An 18,217-nucleotide genomic window follows, 5' to 3' on the forward strand; every position below is an offset into this window, starting at 1 on the left:
GACTAAATTAGGAATTCTCAGTTCCTTTCCTCCTAAGTTGGTACTCCTTCTTAGAAACAAGAAGAGCATAGATAAGCATTTCCCTAATAATTTGTATTAATTGATAGGAAATCTTAACTCATTTACAATATGAGATAACAGAATTACATATTGTTAGCTTTTAAATGTTTATATAGAAAATTATTCAAGGACTAATGATGATCAGTACTATCCAGCCTAATTTTAGTTATTAAACATATTTAGGAAACAAGACACCATTTTAGAAAACTGTAAAAATTCCAAACTCTCTTTAATTAGTCATATTTAATATTTTTTTCTATTGAATAGCTTCATTCAGCAGCAAATATATATTGAGCCCTACTTTATGTATGCCATTAGATAACACCATTAATTTGTTCTCCCTAAGTATGCCAAAAATATTTAGTTGAGGACATACCAAGAAATTTTCTGATATTTATTTAGATGCACATTAAAAATGACCCTTTTAAAAACAAACCGTGCTATTCTCTTCAGGTGAACACTGCGAAGTTACAGTGATATGTACAGTTCATATGAAGTTTAATTGAAACCATATAGTTCTGAATGATTAAGAACATGTCTCAGAATCAGACAGACCTCGTTTTAAATTGTCTCCATCTCCTTGCTTAAGTTGTTCAACTTCTCTAACTCTTAATTTTTTAATCTGTAAAATGGGGATACTGTATAGGATTTCATGAGCTTTAAATAACATTACATGTCAAGTATTTGAATAGTACTAGGTGTATTGTAAATGATCGTTATTTGGTAATTATTTTTTTTTGAATACGATAGAAGACACGTTTGTTCCTCAGTCATGTTTTTATTTTCATCTGAGCTATGAATGTCTCATATCTAATACACAATCATCCTTTCCGAGTTTATATTCCCTACCAGTCTCTTGCTCAGCCCTCTCCCTTGACAGGTGAAGAAACTAAGAACCAAAAACAACTTTACCACCAGTCCCTGAGGATGAGGAGCATGTAAGCCTCCTGATTCCCAGCTCCATGCTCCATTTTCTGGGGCACACATTTGAAGCATTGCATATTTTTAGGAAATACCACTGTTTTTCGAAGGTGGTGAATACATACCTATATTTTTAGATTTAATTATTGAAGTTAATCACACACACACACACACACACACACACACAAACTCGTTCCTTTGCTACCTTACCTATTTAGTATTATCTAAAATGTCAGATTTGTGTTTTAGTCCCTGTACCTCTCAAACCTTATCTTGTACCATTTCCCCTCATTCAAAGCATTCCAGCTTCACCAGCCTTCTGATTCTGCAGCTACCCTAATTTTATGTCCACTTTGAGGTCTTAACAACTCTTTTCACTGCCCAGGAACCTCTTAGCTCTTTAAATTATGACTTCTTGTCATCATTCAGTATCATCGTTCACATCAGTGTCATCTCAGAGAGACTTTTTCTGCTAACCTTCTCCCCACTCCAGGCATCCCCTTTCAGTTACCCTGTTTAGTTCCTTTAGAACCATCACTATCTAACAAAATTTTCATTTTTAAATTAATTTGTTTAATGTTTGTTTCCTGTACTAAAATGTGAACTCCATGAGCACAGGAATCATTTAGTTTTATTTACCTTTGTATTTGCAAGTCTTATTTACCTTTGTATTCATGATTCCAAATATTGCCTGATATATGTAGGAGGTCAATAAATATTTGTGAGTGAATGAATCAGTCAGTAGTGTTGTATCATTAGACTGAAAATTGCTTATCTCATTTCAGATTAGCAAATAGGACACAGTTCTTTTTCCATAATACTGATTTGGGGTTGGTCAATTCAGGCAAGACTTATCTTTTGAAAAAATTTCCTTTTGGAAATAAAGTAGTAAATATCAGGATTTGTGTGAAAAGTTAGTTGCGTTTTTAACTGTATTATTCACCCAGCATGAAGACTGCTTGAATAACCATATCTTTATACCTTCTAAGAAATGATCTATTTATATTATGAAGCTGTCTTGATAACTCTAAGGAATAAAATAGGTCTTAATAATTTTTAGGAGCAAAATATACATCAATATATTCTGAGTAATAGGACTGTTAACTTACTTTAAATCTGTATCAGTTTAACAAAAGGCCTAATAATTTCCTGAGCAAAATATACAATTATTTTATACACACCTTGATTAAACAGTGACTTACTCATCTCTGAGTGGAGGTAGAATGACTAGTCAAGCATGTGTCATTGTTAAGCTTCTCAGTTTCTAATCTATCTGATTTGGTAAAGAATGTGGGTCTAGCCAGCAGGCAACAGATTAATTGTAAGCATACAACATTCATCAAAATCTTAGCAGAAAAATGATTTATTGGGGAGTTCTTAAAAAGTATGGTTTATTTGTTCTTTGAAATCATTTAAAATTACTCCAGTTAGTGAACAAACTTAGATACCTGGACAAAAGTATTCCCTGGAGAATTGATTTATTGTTCTTTTGGTACTTTCAGCTCAATTTGAGGGAGGTTATAATAAACAGAGTATCTATTTTAAGAATGTAAGAAACATTTCTATTACAAGGATTTACATTATAGGTTATATCTTTTTTATTAGGATCCTTGAAAGAAAACTTTTATAGTGTAAAAAATATAGCTACTTTCTTAAATATATAGTTTTCTTATCTAAGGATGTTGTGAACCATATAATTGACTAGGTTTTTGCTTTTGTTTATTTAAGCCAAAATCCATGACCAAAACATGGCAAAGATAGAGGTCTTTTGGTCTGAATTTTTGTTTAATTTTTTTCCCTAGTCTTAGTGTTTCGTTTGCTTGTTCTTGGTTTTGTTTTGTTTTCTTTTCTTTTTTTTAGTTCGTATTCTCATGGTATAGTTTATGAGTCCTTTAGTGCTACCTAAATGTTCTCTAGAATTTGGTCGTGGGAGCAGGCAGCATGTCAATGAACAACCATGTTTAGGGAACATCCCTATAAAAAGCAGGATGCTAGCTTGGTAGGGAATACAAAGATGAGTAAGATATGTTTTCTCCCTTTGTAATGGCATATGAACAGTAGTAATACAAAACACTGTGCAATTAGTATCACAATAGAAAGCTATCATAATACTTTTAGAAGACACAGAATTTTCTTTTAGCTGTAAAGAACACTTTTTAAAACAGTATTTCAGTACACAGTCATTATAATACCATTTCTTTTCCTATGACGGCCCATTCAGGTTTCATTTTCTTTTTCTCTTTGCTGTACTCGTACTGGTTTATCTTTAATAATTATTTATTCTAAAGCTCATTTGTCTAGATTTTTGTAAAACACAAATTTTTTTATGACCCAAATATCACTTATGGAGTTGAGAAAGAAAAAGTAGTTCAGAAGAGAATTTTTTTTCTTTGCGTAAGGAAACAAGAAACATTCCATCGAAAAGGTGGACATAATCCAAGCTGGGAAAATTTAGACATATTGAGATGGGGGAAGATTCATGACCCGCTCACACATTTTTTTTTAATTCTAGTCTTTTTCCTAACAATCTTGTTCTGGAAATTATTGCTGTTAGAATTTAGAAATTCTGAGCCATAAGGTTAGTGAAGTCTATATGCAGCCTGGGAATTAGCAATTGTAGATAAGTCCCTGCTTTTCACCATCCGATGTTATCTGTTTACCATCAAAGAACCTTACCACATTTCTGTACATCCTTAATTTAGATTTCTTCAAAGAAACATAATATTTTCCAAAGTTTCTAAGTATATTGCCTCATTCTATATATAAGTAGTCTTCAGCTCTTAGATTTCATTTATTTAATCATTAAACAAATTAATAAGTAAAAGGAAATGTGGTTAGATGTGATTTATGAAAGAGTTGTATTTTAAACATATTATTCAGATCCAAAGTAACTGTGGAAGCATACTTTTTTTACTTGATTTTCAAGTCATGCCACACATTGAAATGCACAGAATAAAAGAAAAAATTTGACAGTGCTTCATTAAAATTATTTTTTCTCATCCACAGGTTTTTGGAAATGCTCCGCCAAATACAATGACAGAAAAATTTTCTGATCTTCTGCAGTTCACAACACAAGTCTCACGACTAATGGTGACAGAAATTAGAAGGAGAGCATCAAACAAATCCACAGGTATTTTTACAGAGACCATTGGAAACTGATTTATATGAATCGATAGTTCGGTAACAGTGCTACTAAAATTGAATTGAAAATTGACCTGATTCTAGGCACGTGGATTTTTCAATTATCAGTCCCATTCCCATTCTTAGAGTCACTTTCTTCACTTGGTTTCAACATCTTCTCTTCTCAAATAGAGTGGTTCTATCAAGGCTTCTTTCTTTTCCTTGGACTATGACCACCCACCCCAGTGCTTTTAACAACACTCTATTTCCTTCTGAACAGAATCCATGACATTTCTTAGCATGACATTTAAGGCAAACCCAGGGATCTGGCCATACATATATATTTTTTTAGCTTACCCTTTTTTTTAATTTCCTTTTCTATATTTTAACCACACCAAGCAGCTTGTAGTCCTAAACGTGTCTGTGCTCTTATTCGTATTCTTTTTTTATGGTACTTCACCTAGTTAGGAGAATCTTCCCCCATCTCGACATGTCTGAATCTCCCCAACTTGGTTAAGTCACAGCATTTTGATGGAATGATTCTTTTCTAGTCAAAGAAAAAACTTTGTTCTGAACTACTTTTCATTTCTCAACTCCATGAGTGGTATTTGGATATGTTTCTTTATTTTCCTGTTAGACCATAAACCGTTTAGTGGTCTTTGTATAACCTATGGTTTTTACCGCAGTGCTTTGCATGTACTAGGCCCTTTATGAATGCTAACTGAATTCTGTTTTTCATAATTAGGTAATTTAAACTTTATAGAATATCTTTCCTCTTACTCAAAATTAAAATAAGCTTTCTCGATTTTACTTACCATTAGTCACTTTATAAATTAGCAAAATGTTTAAGAGGTTTTACCTTAATTTTGTTTTATTTTGTTGTTTTGATTTCGTAATGGTTGTTTAAGTGATAGCTTTCTTATTGAAGCATTAGACTGAGAAATTGGTGATTTAACTTGTTTCTGATGTCTCTCTCTTTGAGAAAATCACTTATCTTTTCAGCCCATGAAATTATTATAATTTTCCCAGTAGTAACAGTAACACCTTGTTATGTAATCTTTTAAAATTTATTTTTTAAAAAAATTACATAAGCACATTGTTTTAAGGGTCAAAAATTTTTAAGGTTTATTAAAAACAGCATCTCCCTTCCACCATCCTGGTTCATCCCCATTTCTTACTCTGAGAGGCAATCACTTTTGAACACTTTCTAACTTTTTTGATATGTACCTCTGTCTCTGGTTTATGGTATATGCTCTTAATTTTTCATATTTATATAATGTCTCCTGATTTTCCATAAGAGAAAACGAGACTTATATTCTCTTAATCTCAGTACCATTGCCCCACAGATACACACTTCAGAAACCGTTTCAGCAGTGCTCTATCATGATTTAATTAGATCAATATTTGCTATATTATTGTGACTGTGAAAACACTATTTTAAGATGAGCTATATGGTATGATATGATTACTTTTCTTGAAAGCTTCTCCCCATCTCCATCAGAGTTAATATTGCCTATTATTTTTTACTAGTTTCCTACATTTTTATTACATATTCATCCCCCTACTCTCTTCTTTTTCTGAATCTCTCCATGTGATTGAAGAAATGAGATATTCTATAACTTTCTTTGCACATGGCTCTTCCAGAACCTTCTGGCCTTCTTTTGTCTATAGTAGCTGCTCCCTAAGCCAGCTGCCCAGCTGTCTTTTCAACATTCCCACTTATGTCATCCTGGGATGCCTTCCACTTTTTTGAGATGAAGCCTCTGTTTTCTGAATCTCATGTCATCTTTTTTCTCAGTTATTTTCCTTACTTCTGGTAAAGTGTCTTTTCCAGCAGCTTCTTGAGAAAGGATACAGGGAGTTACCATTTTTGGTCTGGATTTTTTGTTGTTGTTGTTGTTTGAAAGAAATCCCACGAGTGGAAATTTCTTTGACTATTGCTGTATAAGATGGGTTCCTTCCTCTTCACCAAGGACAGTGATGCCTTTAGGCTAACAACTTTTCAAGTACTGGGCTTGGAACAAATCCTGTTACGTTATGTACCATGGGAAACATAAAACCAGGGATCAACAAGAGAGAAAAAGCCTCCCCCTACCCCCACCCATTCTAAATTATAAGCACGAATGCAGTCATATCAGTGAAGGAACAAACTGCTTATGATCTAGGCTGTTTGAGAACTTGTTGGATGTTTATAGGAGTTGTTTAAGAATGCTGGCTGTTTAGCCCCAGGAGACTTTGATGCCGTTTACAGGCCCTTCTACCAGAGTGGAAACTACAATGTTATGGGAAGCTGAGCTTGGGTGCAGCACCTCTGGGGATATAGTCGGGTTTGGGGGTGGGATGTCTCAGCGAAGTCCTCTTCCAGGCACACCGAAAGAGTTCTCGGGGTCATTTTGGAAAATCTTGTAGCTTGCGTCACATCACATATATCCCCCTTCCGTTGGGTTTCAGATGCTAGGTTAGAAATCATTTAGTCGCAGAATTTAAAAATCATTTTTTCATCATAGTCTAGATTCCTATACTGCTGCTAAGAAACCTGAAACTTCCTAGGTTCTTGATTCTTTTTCTGTGGCCTGTTTTTTGCTTTTTCATTTTTCTATAGAAGCCTTTGGGATCCTCTTCTTGGCTCTCCTCTAAAATCCATGATAACATTGCCTTTTGGAGCAGACCTGTATTTATACATTACGCTGAGTACTCATTAGACCCTTTTTTTTTCATCTGGAAATTCATAATCCTTAACTTTGTGGAAGTTTGATGAATTGTGTATATGATAATCTCCCCCCTTCTGTTTTCTTTTTCCAGTCAGATGTACCCCTAACACTATGCCTCCCATCTTTTTAAGTTTCCTCTTTTATTTTATATCTTTGTTTTTTGACTCTACTTGCTAAGAGAGCTCTACAGTTTTACCACCCATCCCTTCTACGGAAGGGTTTTTTTGTTTTGTTTTGTTTTTTTTCCCATTTGTAACATTATAATTTTAATTTCTGAGTTTTTTTTTTATTGGTATCTTTTTTTTTTTTTTTCATGGATTCTCTTAGCTCTCTGAGGTTTTGTTTTGTGTTTGTTGTTTTCTTACAGATTTTTATCTCCCTACAAGGTCTTTATTTTTTTTGTTGCCTTTTTCATTCATTTGTTTTTGTGTCTGTCTTATGTTAGAGAATGTCCTCACATGCCTCATCCTTGGCCATCTGTTCCTGTATAGAATAGAAAGCTGCTGAGTAGCTTTGTAATTGTGAGTGGAGCTTGCCACTCTGGGTTTCAGCCTGGGATTATCTTGCTGGGCCATTTTATTGACCATCTTTCCCTGGACCTAGACAGGGTCCCCAGAGAAGAATGTCTAGTCTTTACATAGACCACATATGTCTGACTCTGAACATTTTGGAAGCCAAGTAGAGGAAATGTCGAGGACCCTCAGCATTCGGTACAAGTGCTTCTACTTTATCTCCATGAGCCCACAGCTGCGCCTGATGTGGTATCATCATCCCCCTTCCACCCGAGCGCAAACACTGCCTCTTGCTCTGCAGTGAATAAACTTCCAGACTAGTACCCACATTGTATTGGGGATATAAGGGCCTGGTTACTCTTAAATGCACTTTCACCATTCCTTCTGTGTACAATCCCATGTTACCTCTGCTTCTAAAGGTACCTAGTTGCCACCAATTCCTGAGCCTCTTGGAGGTACTGTTATAATGTAGTTGCTTTTCTCCTACTTGCTTTAAGATTCTAGAATTTACTGAATCATTTACCACTAACTTCTGTGCTATTTAGTATCTAAAATATTGTTGCTTTTACCTTCCCTATTCCGAAATGTTCTCTTTGTCCTTAAGGGTTTAAGCTTTTTAAAAAATCCTTTTACAGCTATTTTAGTGGGTATGTTAGTATGCTCAAGCTGCTATAACAAAATACCATAGACCAGTGGCTTAAACAACAGAAAATTTTCTTCACAGTTCTGGAGGCTGAAAGTCCAAGATCACAGTGCCAGGATGATCATTTTCTGAGGATATCTCTCTTGCTGGCTCTCAGATACGGCTTTCTTGGTGCAGCTTCACCTGGAGGAGAGAAAGAGAACTCAGTGCCTCCTCTTTTAAGGGCACTAATCTCATCATGAGGGCCTCACCCTCATGACTTCATCAGAATCTCCTTACCTCCAAAAAGCTCCATCTCCAAATAACCATTACATGAGGAGTTACGGCTTCAACATATGATTTCTCGGGAGACACAATTCAGTCTGTAGACATGAGGTTTGAGGAGAGAGCAGAGATGAATATATATCTTTAGCCTTCCGTCTTGAACTGGAGTTTATTATGGAGTTTGGAGCAACAGCCATTAAATATTTTTAAATAGAAGAGAGAATCCCTTATTCAGAAGCAGTATATTATATGAATTTTAGTGTAGATTTTAAAATAAGATGGCTTTGATTCTATTTGCAGTCCTTGAAGCAAGTTCAGTGAGAGGTGGCAAGATAGTTTAAGGTAACTTTCCTGCCCATCTTCTCCCCTTCTCCATCTAAAATTGTATCGCATCCTTTTTTATCTCCTGATTTCAGTTACTCCTGTACAAGTAAGAAGTTGATCTTAAATATAAGATTTCTTAGCTGTTTTAAATAAGAAAAATTTCTCTGTCACAAGTTGACTTCTGCCATTGCATTTTCTTTCTTGAATGATATTTCTAGATTAGAAAGAAAAATTCTCCAAACTTTATTTATACCCACTTCTCTATCGTTGTCTTCGTAAATACCTAATCTACATGTTTGTAGAAAAACCTTTATTTTCCTGAATTCCTTTGGAATTTTATATCCATTTTTAGAAATAATGAAAAGTATCTTAAATGAAGTCTCATTGTTAATTATAGTAATATACAATTTTTTTAAAACTTTATTTTGAAATAATTATAGGCTCACAGGAAATTACAAACATAGTACATAGAGCCCCCCTGTGCCCTTCATACATCTTTATCCATTGATGACATCTTATTTTCCCAGGTATTTTTAAGGTATATTTTTTTTTATATTATGTAATTCCATGTAATTTTTAATTTTAAACTTTTGAAATTTATTAACTTCAGAATCCAGCGAGATTTAATTCAATTTGGGGATGATTTACGTCCAGAAGAGAAATGTTTTCTAATCACCCTAAGTCAAATAGATCATCTCTTCTCTATATTCACACCAGTTCATATATTTTTATTCATTCACCTTGAATACTTCCTTTAGAGCTTTGTCATCATCTGAAAAGTATCTTGCTATTTACTTGTTTAATTTTGTTATCTGTTATATTCACCCCTGTATCACCTACAAGAATGCTTATCACAAATTAGGTGCTCAGTAAATTTTTACTGACTTTGACATAAGATTCCCCACCCTATCCCACCCCACCCTTTTATATTAATGCTTTGGCAATTGAAGCAATGTTAGAAAAGCCAGCCTTACTGATGTTTAAGAGAAAAAAGCATTATTTTGGAGTATCTCTTCAGTCAGCCTTGACAAAGCCCAGCTTATGGGAACCCTTGTTCTCTTATTTTTAGTCTTGAACATTGGAAGTCTCCTTCGATCGTTGTCATTATCAAAAATACTTTTATGAAGATTTTAAAAAATCTTTTGTGGTAAAAAAAAATTCTAGATTTTCAAGATCTGGGTAAATTCTGAATGATCTTTCTCATGTATCTCATTTTGATTTTCTAATCGATTGATTTTATTGTGGTTTTAAAAACACATATCTCTGCCCCCTTGACGAAATTTTAAGTGTACAGCTCACTATTATTAGTACAGTACTGTACAGCAAGCAGGTCTCTAAAACTTTTTCATCTTACATAACTCAAATGTCGTACTCACTGACCAGCAGCTTCCCATTTCTCTTCCTCTCAGCCCTTGGCAACCACCATTCTACTTTCTGCTTCTATGAATTTGGCTACTTTTGATATCTCACGTAACCTTTGTTTTACAGGAAGTTATCATTAACAGTAATTGTTATAATTTACACACACATGATTTTTTTTTCCTAAAAGAGCAAGTTAAATGAGCCCTCTTTTCTTTCGAAAGATGGCTATATTTGTTTTGCATTCAGGCAAGATTTTCTTTGCAGGGCTCCTCTGAATTTGGTGTGGAATACTTGTTATTCTGTTTGTTTACTCGATCACTACTCACATATTAAGTCTTTTTATCAGATAACTTCTAACATGAATTTTAGATATCTCAGTAGGAACCATGCTTATCTGCAGTTCTGTTGTTTGAATCTATTATTAGTAAAAATGGAATATCAATATGCAAAGTGGATACATGGACTAATATGTAACACATTAAGCAACTTCACAGTTCTAATTCTCTATTGGTTGTTGACTGTGTGTGGCTTTTGTTAAAAATATGTAGTTACTCTCAACTTAATTTGAGAAAATATATAATTTTGTGACCAACCATGTTGTTTACAGGGTATAGCTTAAGATTTTTTCCCATCTCAAGTAGTTATTTAATTTCAACCATGCAATCTGCTTAATTCTAAGGGAATGTGATGAATTTACATCATTGAAGCAGAAAATTCCCACCCATGAAAAAATAATATTTTTAGTTTATTATTAATGACTTTGCTGCATGCGAGGTGCCACTGTTAAACCCAGTGATACAGTCCACAAATGGGTAGCGGCCTGGTGATGGAGAAGCCAGGTGGTGATGACCACAACTGGTATCTCGTGCAGCATCTTGTGATGGGATTAGTATAATGTAGTGAATCCCCAATTAGACAACCCAGCCTTTTTTTTTAAACAGAAAAACAGTGTTCCCCGCTGTCCTCCAAGGATTTCAAAGCCACAACACCTTCAGGTAATTTTATTCCCAAGATGCGGTTATGTGTCATCAAATGAAAAGCATGGAAGTTATGAATTCTAATGCTGTTTTTCTGACTAACTTACGGAAGATTTTTTGTGTGTGGAGGGGGATGGGAAGGGTTGTTTAGGGCTTGATTTCTTCCTTAATGAAATTAGTATAATACTATTGACATACCTCACATTGTCATCTTAAAGCATAAGTTTGAAAATGACTATGCTTTAAATGGACTTTGCAAAGGAAAAAATTGATGTATTGTACTTATTATTAACAATTTTTATGTTCCGATTATTCTGCATGCTAATTGAATTCACTTACATTCTCTCGGTGTAGACTGGGAACTTAAATTTATTTAAAAATTGTCTATAGTCTAGTCTTATTTTATTTAATAATGAGCTCTATTAACTCCATTTCCGTATTTTTTTAGTCAAACTATATGTATTGAAATGCAGTGTGAAAGCTAAAGCTTGAATCAAGTGACTGGCAACTCTCAATATGTAATAATATAATGACAAAATATGTTTTGTCATTAACTCTTATAACCTTAAGTTCTCATTTAATCCATTTCCCATTTAGAAAAAAAGTGCAGCTCGCTACCAGCAATTAATTTTATATAAACACGCTCTTTAAGGCTGAAGCAAATTTTCTTTTAACATTAATGGTGTTAAGTAATATGGATGGAATTGAAATTCACTCAAAATATGTCTTATCTATAGGTTCCTAGCTTCTGTACCAGGAAAATAACTTTATCTCTTAAAGCGGGTTTAGTTCTTCAAAATCTTTTTCCCCTTCTCTATGAATAGCATAGGTGGTACTGACCAGTTCATTTACTAACACATTTTTTATGATGCAGAATTTCATTACATAGATATAACTATGAAATAATCGATTAAGGACTGAAAGGTTTTTCAGAGATGTTGAGTTACAAAATTGGAAATATGCAATTTAAAACCAAAGTTGCCTAATTATGTAGAAGCCTGGGAAATGAAAGCATAGCATGTCAGCCTTTGAGAATTTAAGCTAACTGGGAAGAAATTGTCTTCCTTACAAGGAAAGAGGGCCCATGTAATGTAGCAAATGGCTGGGTCTGTTGTCCACCTGTTAGAAAAAATTGCAGATCACTTTTTACCAATGTTGCAAACCATAGCTGCTTAAGTAGATTTCTCACTGGTGTTCTTTTATTTGCTTTCTCCCCTCACTAATGACACTTACACAATTTCATCAGCCTTAATCATTACTTTCTTTGTATCACTCTGCTTTTCAAAACTTTCAGGAATCTCTTATAACTCATTATAAATCCAAACCTCTCAATGTTCATAAGACGTTGAGCTCAGTGAGTCCTTTATTAATCTCCCTAGTCTGGTGTATTCACTCACTTAACAGATATTTACTAAGTGCTCACTTAGTGCCAATGACATGCTTCATACTGAGGGTATTCACTCACTTAACAGATATTTATTAAGTGCTCACTTAGTGCCAATGACATGCTTCATACTGAGGGTCATAGTGACCAACACAGACACGGCGTTTGCTCCCATGGAGTTTATTTTCTAGAGAGGAGTGAGAGACTATAAATAAGTGAATATATAAATGAGACATTAAATGTTAGAAATAAGCCAGGCTTCTGTTGGCTTTCCTCTTTTCTAGTAATTTTTTTATCACTATCTTTTGTCTCTTACAGGCTAGACAGTCCTGACTTAAATATAAGTTCTGTCACTGACTAGCTATGTGACTCTAGACAAAGTCTCTGTTTCTCAATTTATATTATTATAAGGGATATAATAATAGAAAATAACTCATAGAGTTATCGTAAAGATTAAATGTAATAAATCTACAAGTACTTAAAAACAGTGTTTGTTATACTGTGAAGATTCAGTAAAAATAAGCTATTTAAAACCTTTTCCCAATGGAATATTACCCAGCCATAAGAAGAAATGAAATACCGTCAATTGCAACAACATGGTTGACCTTCAAAAAATCATACTAAGCGAAATAAAACAAACGGAAAAGGTCAAAAATCACATGGTATCACATATGTGGGATATAAACCTAAAAGCAACAAATACATAGGACAAACAGAGCCTCATGGACATGGACAATGGACTCATGGTTACCAGAAGGGGGGGGGGAATAAAAAATGAAATGTTAAAAATAAATGAATAGCTAGGTATAAAAGATAATAAAAAATAAAACATTTTCCTATTAAAATGTTCCTTCTAATGGAAGAGTATAAAGTAAAACCGTGCCCAGCACAGTACCATATGTAAGTCTTGTAAGTCTTGTATTTATTCAATTATTTCATAAAATACTTTTATCTTGATTGTCTTAAATGAAAACAAAAACCTCTAAGGCAATCAAAATTGTTTATTTTACATTGTCTGTCTTTACAAAGTGTGTTAAGTATACATTAATGACTTACCAGTTAGTTCAAACAGATAGAACTTATTTTTTGACAACTTAAATTCATCATGTTTTATCAATATAAAAATAGACAAACTCTGTGCTGATGAAATCAAGTGGTTGGTTAGGGATTTATCCATTTTCCCTTATCTTTAAAAACATAATCAACTAAATTCACTTTGAAGGATTCTTGCAGTGAGTGTTAGAGTGCTCCGAATGATTCTTTCAAGGCCTTTTGTTCCTACTGTCACTGCTCAAGTCATCCCTATATGTGTCACCAAGGCAGCCTCCTAATTTGTTCCCCAACCTCCCGTCTCTTTACCCTTTCAGTTTGTCATGTATGTTGCTACTAAATTAATAGTCTAAGAGTAATCCTTTCATCAACCACTTTACTCAAGAAACTACATTTGCTCCCTCTTGCGCAGTCAAATACAGCCCTTAGCTTACCTTCCTTTATAAATAGATGTCGGATTTTTTTTTCTTATTGTTAATGTTTGATATAAACTCCTAATTCTCAACATAATGCCCTTTTTAGAATGTTAACCCAGAGTTATTACGGTTCTTTGTCTTCATCTGTACATATTAGGCTGATTCCTCTAACTACACTTTTGTTTTAATACTATTCTCTTAAACTCTGTTCCTTTTCTTCCCACTTCCTAGACAAATATACACAGGTTTCCCCTACTCTCCAAAAGTATGGAGGTTGTCTGCGAAACCTTTTGTTAGCTAAAATGTAAGTGAAGAGCAATTACTATTAATTTATATGGGGAAAAAAAAAATTAGTATTCCCAGACCTTTAACATAGCTTACTGAATTATACCAAATAACACATAAAACCATAAGTAACACTATCATACAGTGAAAGCAGGAAGGATATGATAAAAACACACCATGTTTTACCCATTAGTCCACTCAAGCAACAGAATTTTCATTTTATTTGTTACTGGATACCACCTAAATGAACTACTTTGCTACTAGCAGAACCAATAGTAACTGCTGCTGCTTGTAAGATTCTTTCTCTCTGCATGTAAACAGTATGAATATTGGACCCAGGCAGGTTCAACGCATGCAAAATGTCTTTATCTTGTTCACCATGATTGAGACACTTAATTATGTCCAATTTTACACTAAACATTAACACTCTTACAAGATCTCTGTCTTTTCCAATACCTTAAGTTACATCTTGCTAATAGATGCACAAAATAAACTGAGAGAAAGCACAGATGCTCATAGACACAGTTCAAAACGATGGCAGCTTGATGCTGAGCTGCCGTTTGTAGTTCCTGGGGGAAGGAGCTCGGTTTTGTCACTTCCACTGTTGGGAATGTGCTGCCTCTGTAACAGCTCCCTGCAAAATCAACGCCAAGCACTATTTTCACTTTTCTCTTTTTGTAGTAAAAGCGAAAATCCTTTTCTAGTTTATTTTGGTTAGTGAAAACAGGTACTGATGCAGGTCTTTTGTGAAAACGAAATAACCTAATGTGAACCGTCAGAAGCAGGGGGTACCTGTACTTGTTTTCCAAGCAGGCTTGCCTCAAATTTTATTCCATGACTCTTTTGACTAGTTTGTGACATGCTTTTTCCTAAAATATATAAGGTAACTTTTACATTTCTATATTGATATGATGATATGCTATAAAGGCCAATGTATACCATTAAAACATTGCTCTTTTTAACATGTTTTATGTAGAGCATGTAATTCGTACTTAGTAAATGATCATTTCTTTGCAAATTTTAAGGAAAAACCTCTTTATATGTGATTTCCCCTTCCCCGTTCTCCCTCTTCCCCCAACACACACATCTCTAATAGCTTTTCTTTGGTATTATAGAGGCTGCAAGTCGGGCCATAGTCCAATTCCTAGAAGTCAATCAGAGTGAAGAAGCCAGTAGAGGCTGGATGCTTCTGACAACAATTAATTTGTTAGCATCCTCTGGTCAGGTGAGTTCTTTATTTACAAGTTTGATTACTCAACCTCTTTTTTTATGGATTTTGTAACAAAATTTATTATAGCCAGTTAAGGTTTTATGACAATCACTGTATTCTTCTAATTTTTCTTAAACATTATTTCATGCGTCTCATAACATCCCTAAGAGGTTGATGTTTTATGCATTTTACACATGAGGAAATGCCTAACTTAGAGCAGTGTTTTTTATCTTTGTCATGTCATAACAGACAGAGAACTTGATACCATTTGTACAGCACATGGGGCAAAGAAATGGTTCACCTGTGACTGGAGACAAGTAGCCCAGGAGCTCTGACTTCATCAGGCCCAGGCCACCACTTCTGTAACCCGGGTTAGGGAAACTCCGATTTAGAAGACTCATCTAAGGTTCATCTAAGGCACTTAGCAAATGAGAAATAAATTACCCAGAAAACACTTTGAAATTTTTCTATTTTTTACAGAAAATATTGTTATTTTCAGTATAATGTTTATTTCTTCCCACTTGATTTATCCTGGAGATTGCTTTTTTCCCCCTTCTAAATCAGCTTTAAGCATCTGTCATGGTACATATTGCTAGTACTCATTTATGAGCTGTTTGAATACCTGATTTTTGGCCTGTGATGTTTTGGGGATGAAGGAAATTTATTTAACTTTCTAAAATCCAGAGTATAATTACCAATCAAAGTCAGTACCAACCTTGAGAATGACTGTTGTCTAAATTAAAATGGGCTTTTAAATACCTCACATTATTTAATAATGGAATTTAGAAAGGTGACTGTGGCACCAGTCACAGCAGAAACAATGCATATCTCTTAGTAACTATATCCTAAAACTAGTCACAAGCTCCAAATAAGTAGCATGTAGACTTTTTTCCTCCATTGGAACGATTGTTTCCTTTTTTGCTCGCTATTTTTGATTGTTTTTTAAATCAGGAAAGGAATCAGACCAACTTGCTCTTATTTACATGGTATTTTCTGGATTTTTTGCATAGGAACCCTGCATCCCAAGAAACCGTTAGTGCTGGGCAAAGGGAGGTTCATCTAAGTAACTTTCATATAGTCCTAAAGTAGACCATGATTTTCATGTATCTATGACCATCAAAATACCAGTTTTATTTTTGGTCGATGGTAGTTATAAATGCTGCTATAGTACTGTACCAAAATTTGATTAGGTTTAGAATAGCACATAAACCAATAATTTTTAATTGTAATATTTCTAAGTTTTATTTGTTTTCTGTGGGTGCTGTATTTCTCTTTCTTGGTTGTGAGCAGAAACTGTTTCTAATATGCCTAACACATTTTGAAAGTCAATAAATGTAGATTAACTTAAATTGTGCACACATGGTTACATCACCTTAAAAATAAAGAATCAGGAGAAACCTAATCACTTTTAAAAAACTACAAGTGTTACCAATTACCAGTTTGACTACCAACTTATACTTTTAATCTGTCCGTTTTAAGATAAAAATGAAAAGTCATACCACTTTGCTTAATAGGAAGGGAAAGCTACCAATAATCTTAACTGGGAAAAAAAAGATGTTTTAAAATAAAATTTGGTGTTGTGTTTTGAGGTGATATTTTTGTTTGTATGCCATTTTCTGTTTGCAGCAGTGAAATACAGAGATGACTAAAACATGGTTTCTGAATCAACATGTAGATGACAGAGATGAAGTAGATGAAGATAATACCTTTAAATGCAATAATGGGTTATATGTAGTGGTATGAAAATAGAAATATGAGTTATAAATTTTGAGGGTCAGAATAGGAGGAAAGATGGGGAATTATAGAAAGTTTCAGTCATGAGCAGACATTTAAACTGAACATTTGATGTATGAAGACATTGGCCATCTAGAAATAATAAACAGTGAAAGAGCAGAGAGTTTTTAATATCAGTAGCAGGGTCAGATCTTGCAGGAGATTGTTGTTCAGGCTCTCTGTCCTCTCCATCATCATGCTTCTGCAATAATTCCGGCCCCATCTGTCATATGGTTTGCTGCATTACTTTCCTAATTACCCTGGCCTTCCTGCTCTTTACATCTAATTTATGCTCTACACTATCACCAGCTAATTCTCTGAAATCTGTTTCTGTTTCTGTTACTCCTTTGTTTGTAACACTTCATTGAGTCTCCAGTGCCAACAAAATAAGAGTCAAATTAGAATGGGAGACGATATGCATAGGTCATTGAACATATGTACCGTGGACCACATAACCAGCTCTATAACCTAAGGCGGGGTATGTAAGTGATGAGCCTTGGTTGCTTCATTTGTAAAGTAAGGATAATGCAGTAATAGAATCTACCTCATAAGGGATGATTTGAGAAATAGATGAGATAATGTAAATTAAAGTGCTTAGCCTTATGCCTGTTATATAGTAAACACTCATTAAAGATTAGCCATTACGATTGTGGCTTTTCAGGAGTAGGCAATTTTGGATTCATGTTCCTGAATCATATTGTACCATATTGTCTAACCTCCTATGTATCATCCAAGTGATCTTTTCCCTCTTATTTTAATTCCTACAGTTTTCCATTCCACTCCTGGCAGTATTTATCATTCCTTTTACATTAGCCTGTATGTATAACTACTGTTACATTTAAAAGATTAAATCATGGTTATTGACTCACTCTGCTTCTGCTAGTAGACCACGGTATTCTGAGGGACAGGGATGCATGCCCAGCACCCAGCATACAGCCTGACATTCAATAAATATTTGAGGAAGTCAGTAAACTAACGAACAGATGGTGCCAACCTGTTGATCTCTAGCATGGAAAAACTTTTTATTCCAAACTGCACCACGGAAAAAATTTTGATAATTTTGATAATTTTTTGATAATTTTGATAGCATACTTTTTAACAATGCTGTTAAATGTTCACCAAAAGAAGGTCTGGAATTTCTCTAGAAATTTTTGAAAATAACAGATTCTTCTTTGTATCAATGATGGTTATATCCCTCATGTCCT

The 18,217-nt window shown here is 34.3% G+C and overlaps 1 protein-coding gene across 10 annotated transcripts in view; it reads left to right on the plus strand.

The window, feature by feature from the left end:
* The window catches only part of WDFY3 (WD repeat and FYVE domain containing 3), a 223,490-nt gene that overhangs the window by 75,895 nt on the left and 129,378 nt on the right, over positions 1-18,217 (plus strand). For 8 of the 10 annotated variants that reach the window (XM_036227766.1, XM_036227765.1, XM_036227769.1 and 5 more), the window contains 3 exons: positions 3,988-4,111; positions 10,859-10,912; positions 15,145-15,254. In XM_036227766.1, coding sequence (XP_036083659.1) covers positions 3,988-4,111; positions 10,859-10,912; positions 15,145-15,254 — 288 coding nt within the window. The remainder of the gene's footprint in view (positions 1-3,987; positions 4,112-10,858; positions 10,913-15,144; positions 15,255-18,217) is intronic. The other 2 variants (XM_036227768.1, XM_036227772.1) reach the window with 1 other exon arrangement.

The sequence above is a fragment of the Rousettus aegyptiacus genome, unplaced genomic scaffold (assembly GCF_014176215.1).
Source record: "Rousettus aegyptiacus isolate mRouAeg1 unplaced genomic scaffold, mRouAeg1.p scaffold_m13_p_10, whole genome shotgun sequence".
In the NCBI taxonomy this organism is placed as follows: domain Eukaryota; kingdom Metazoa; phylum Chordata; class Mammalia; order Chiroptera; family Pteropodidae; genus Rousettus; species Rousettus aegyptiacus.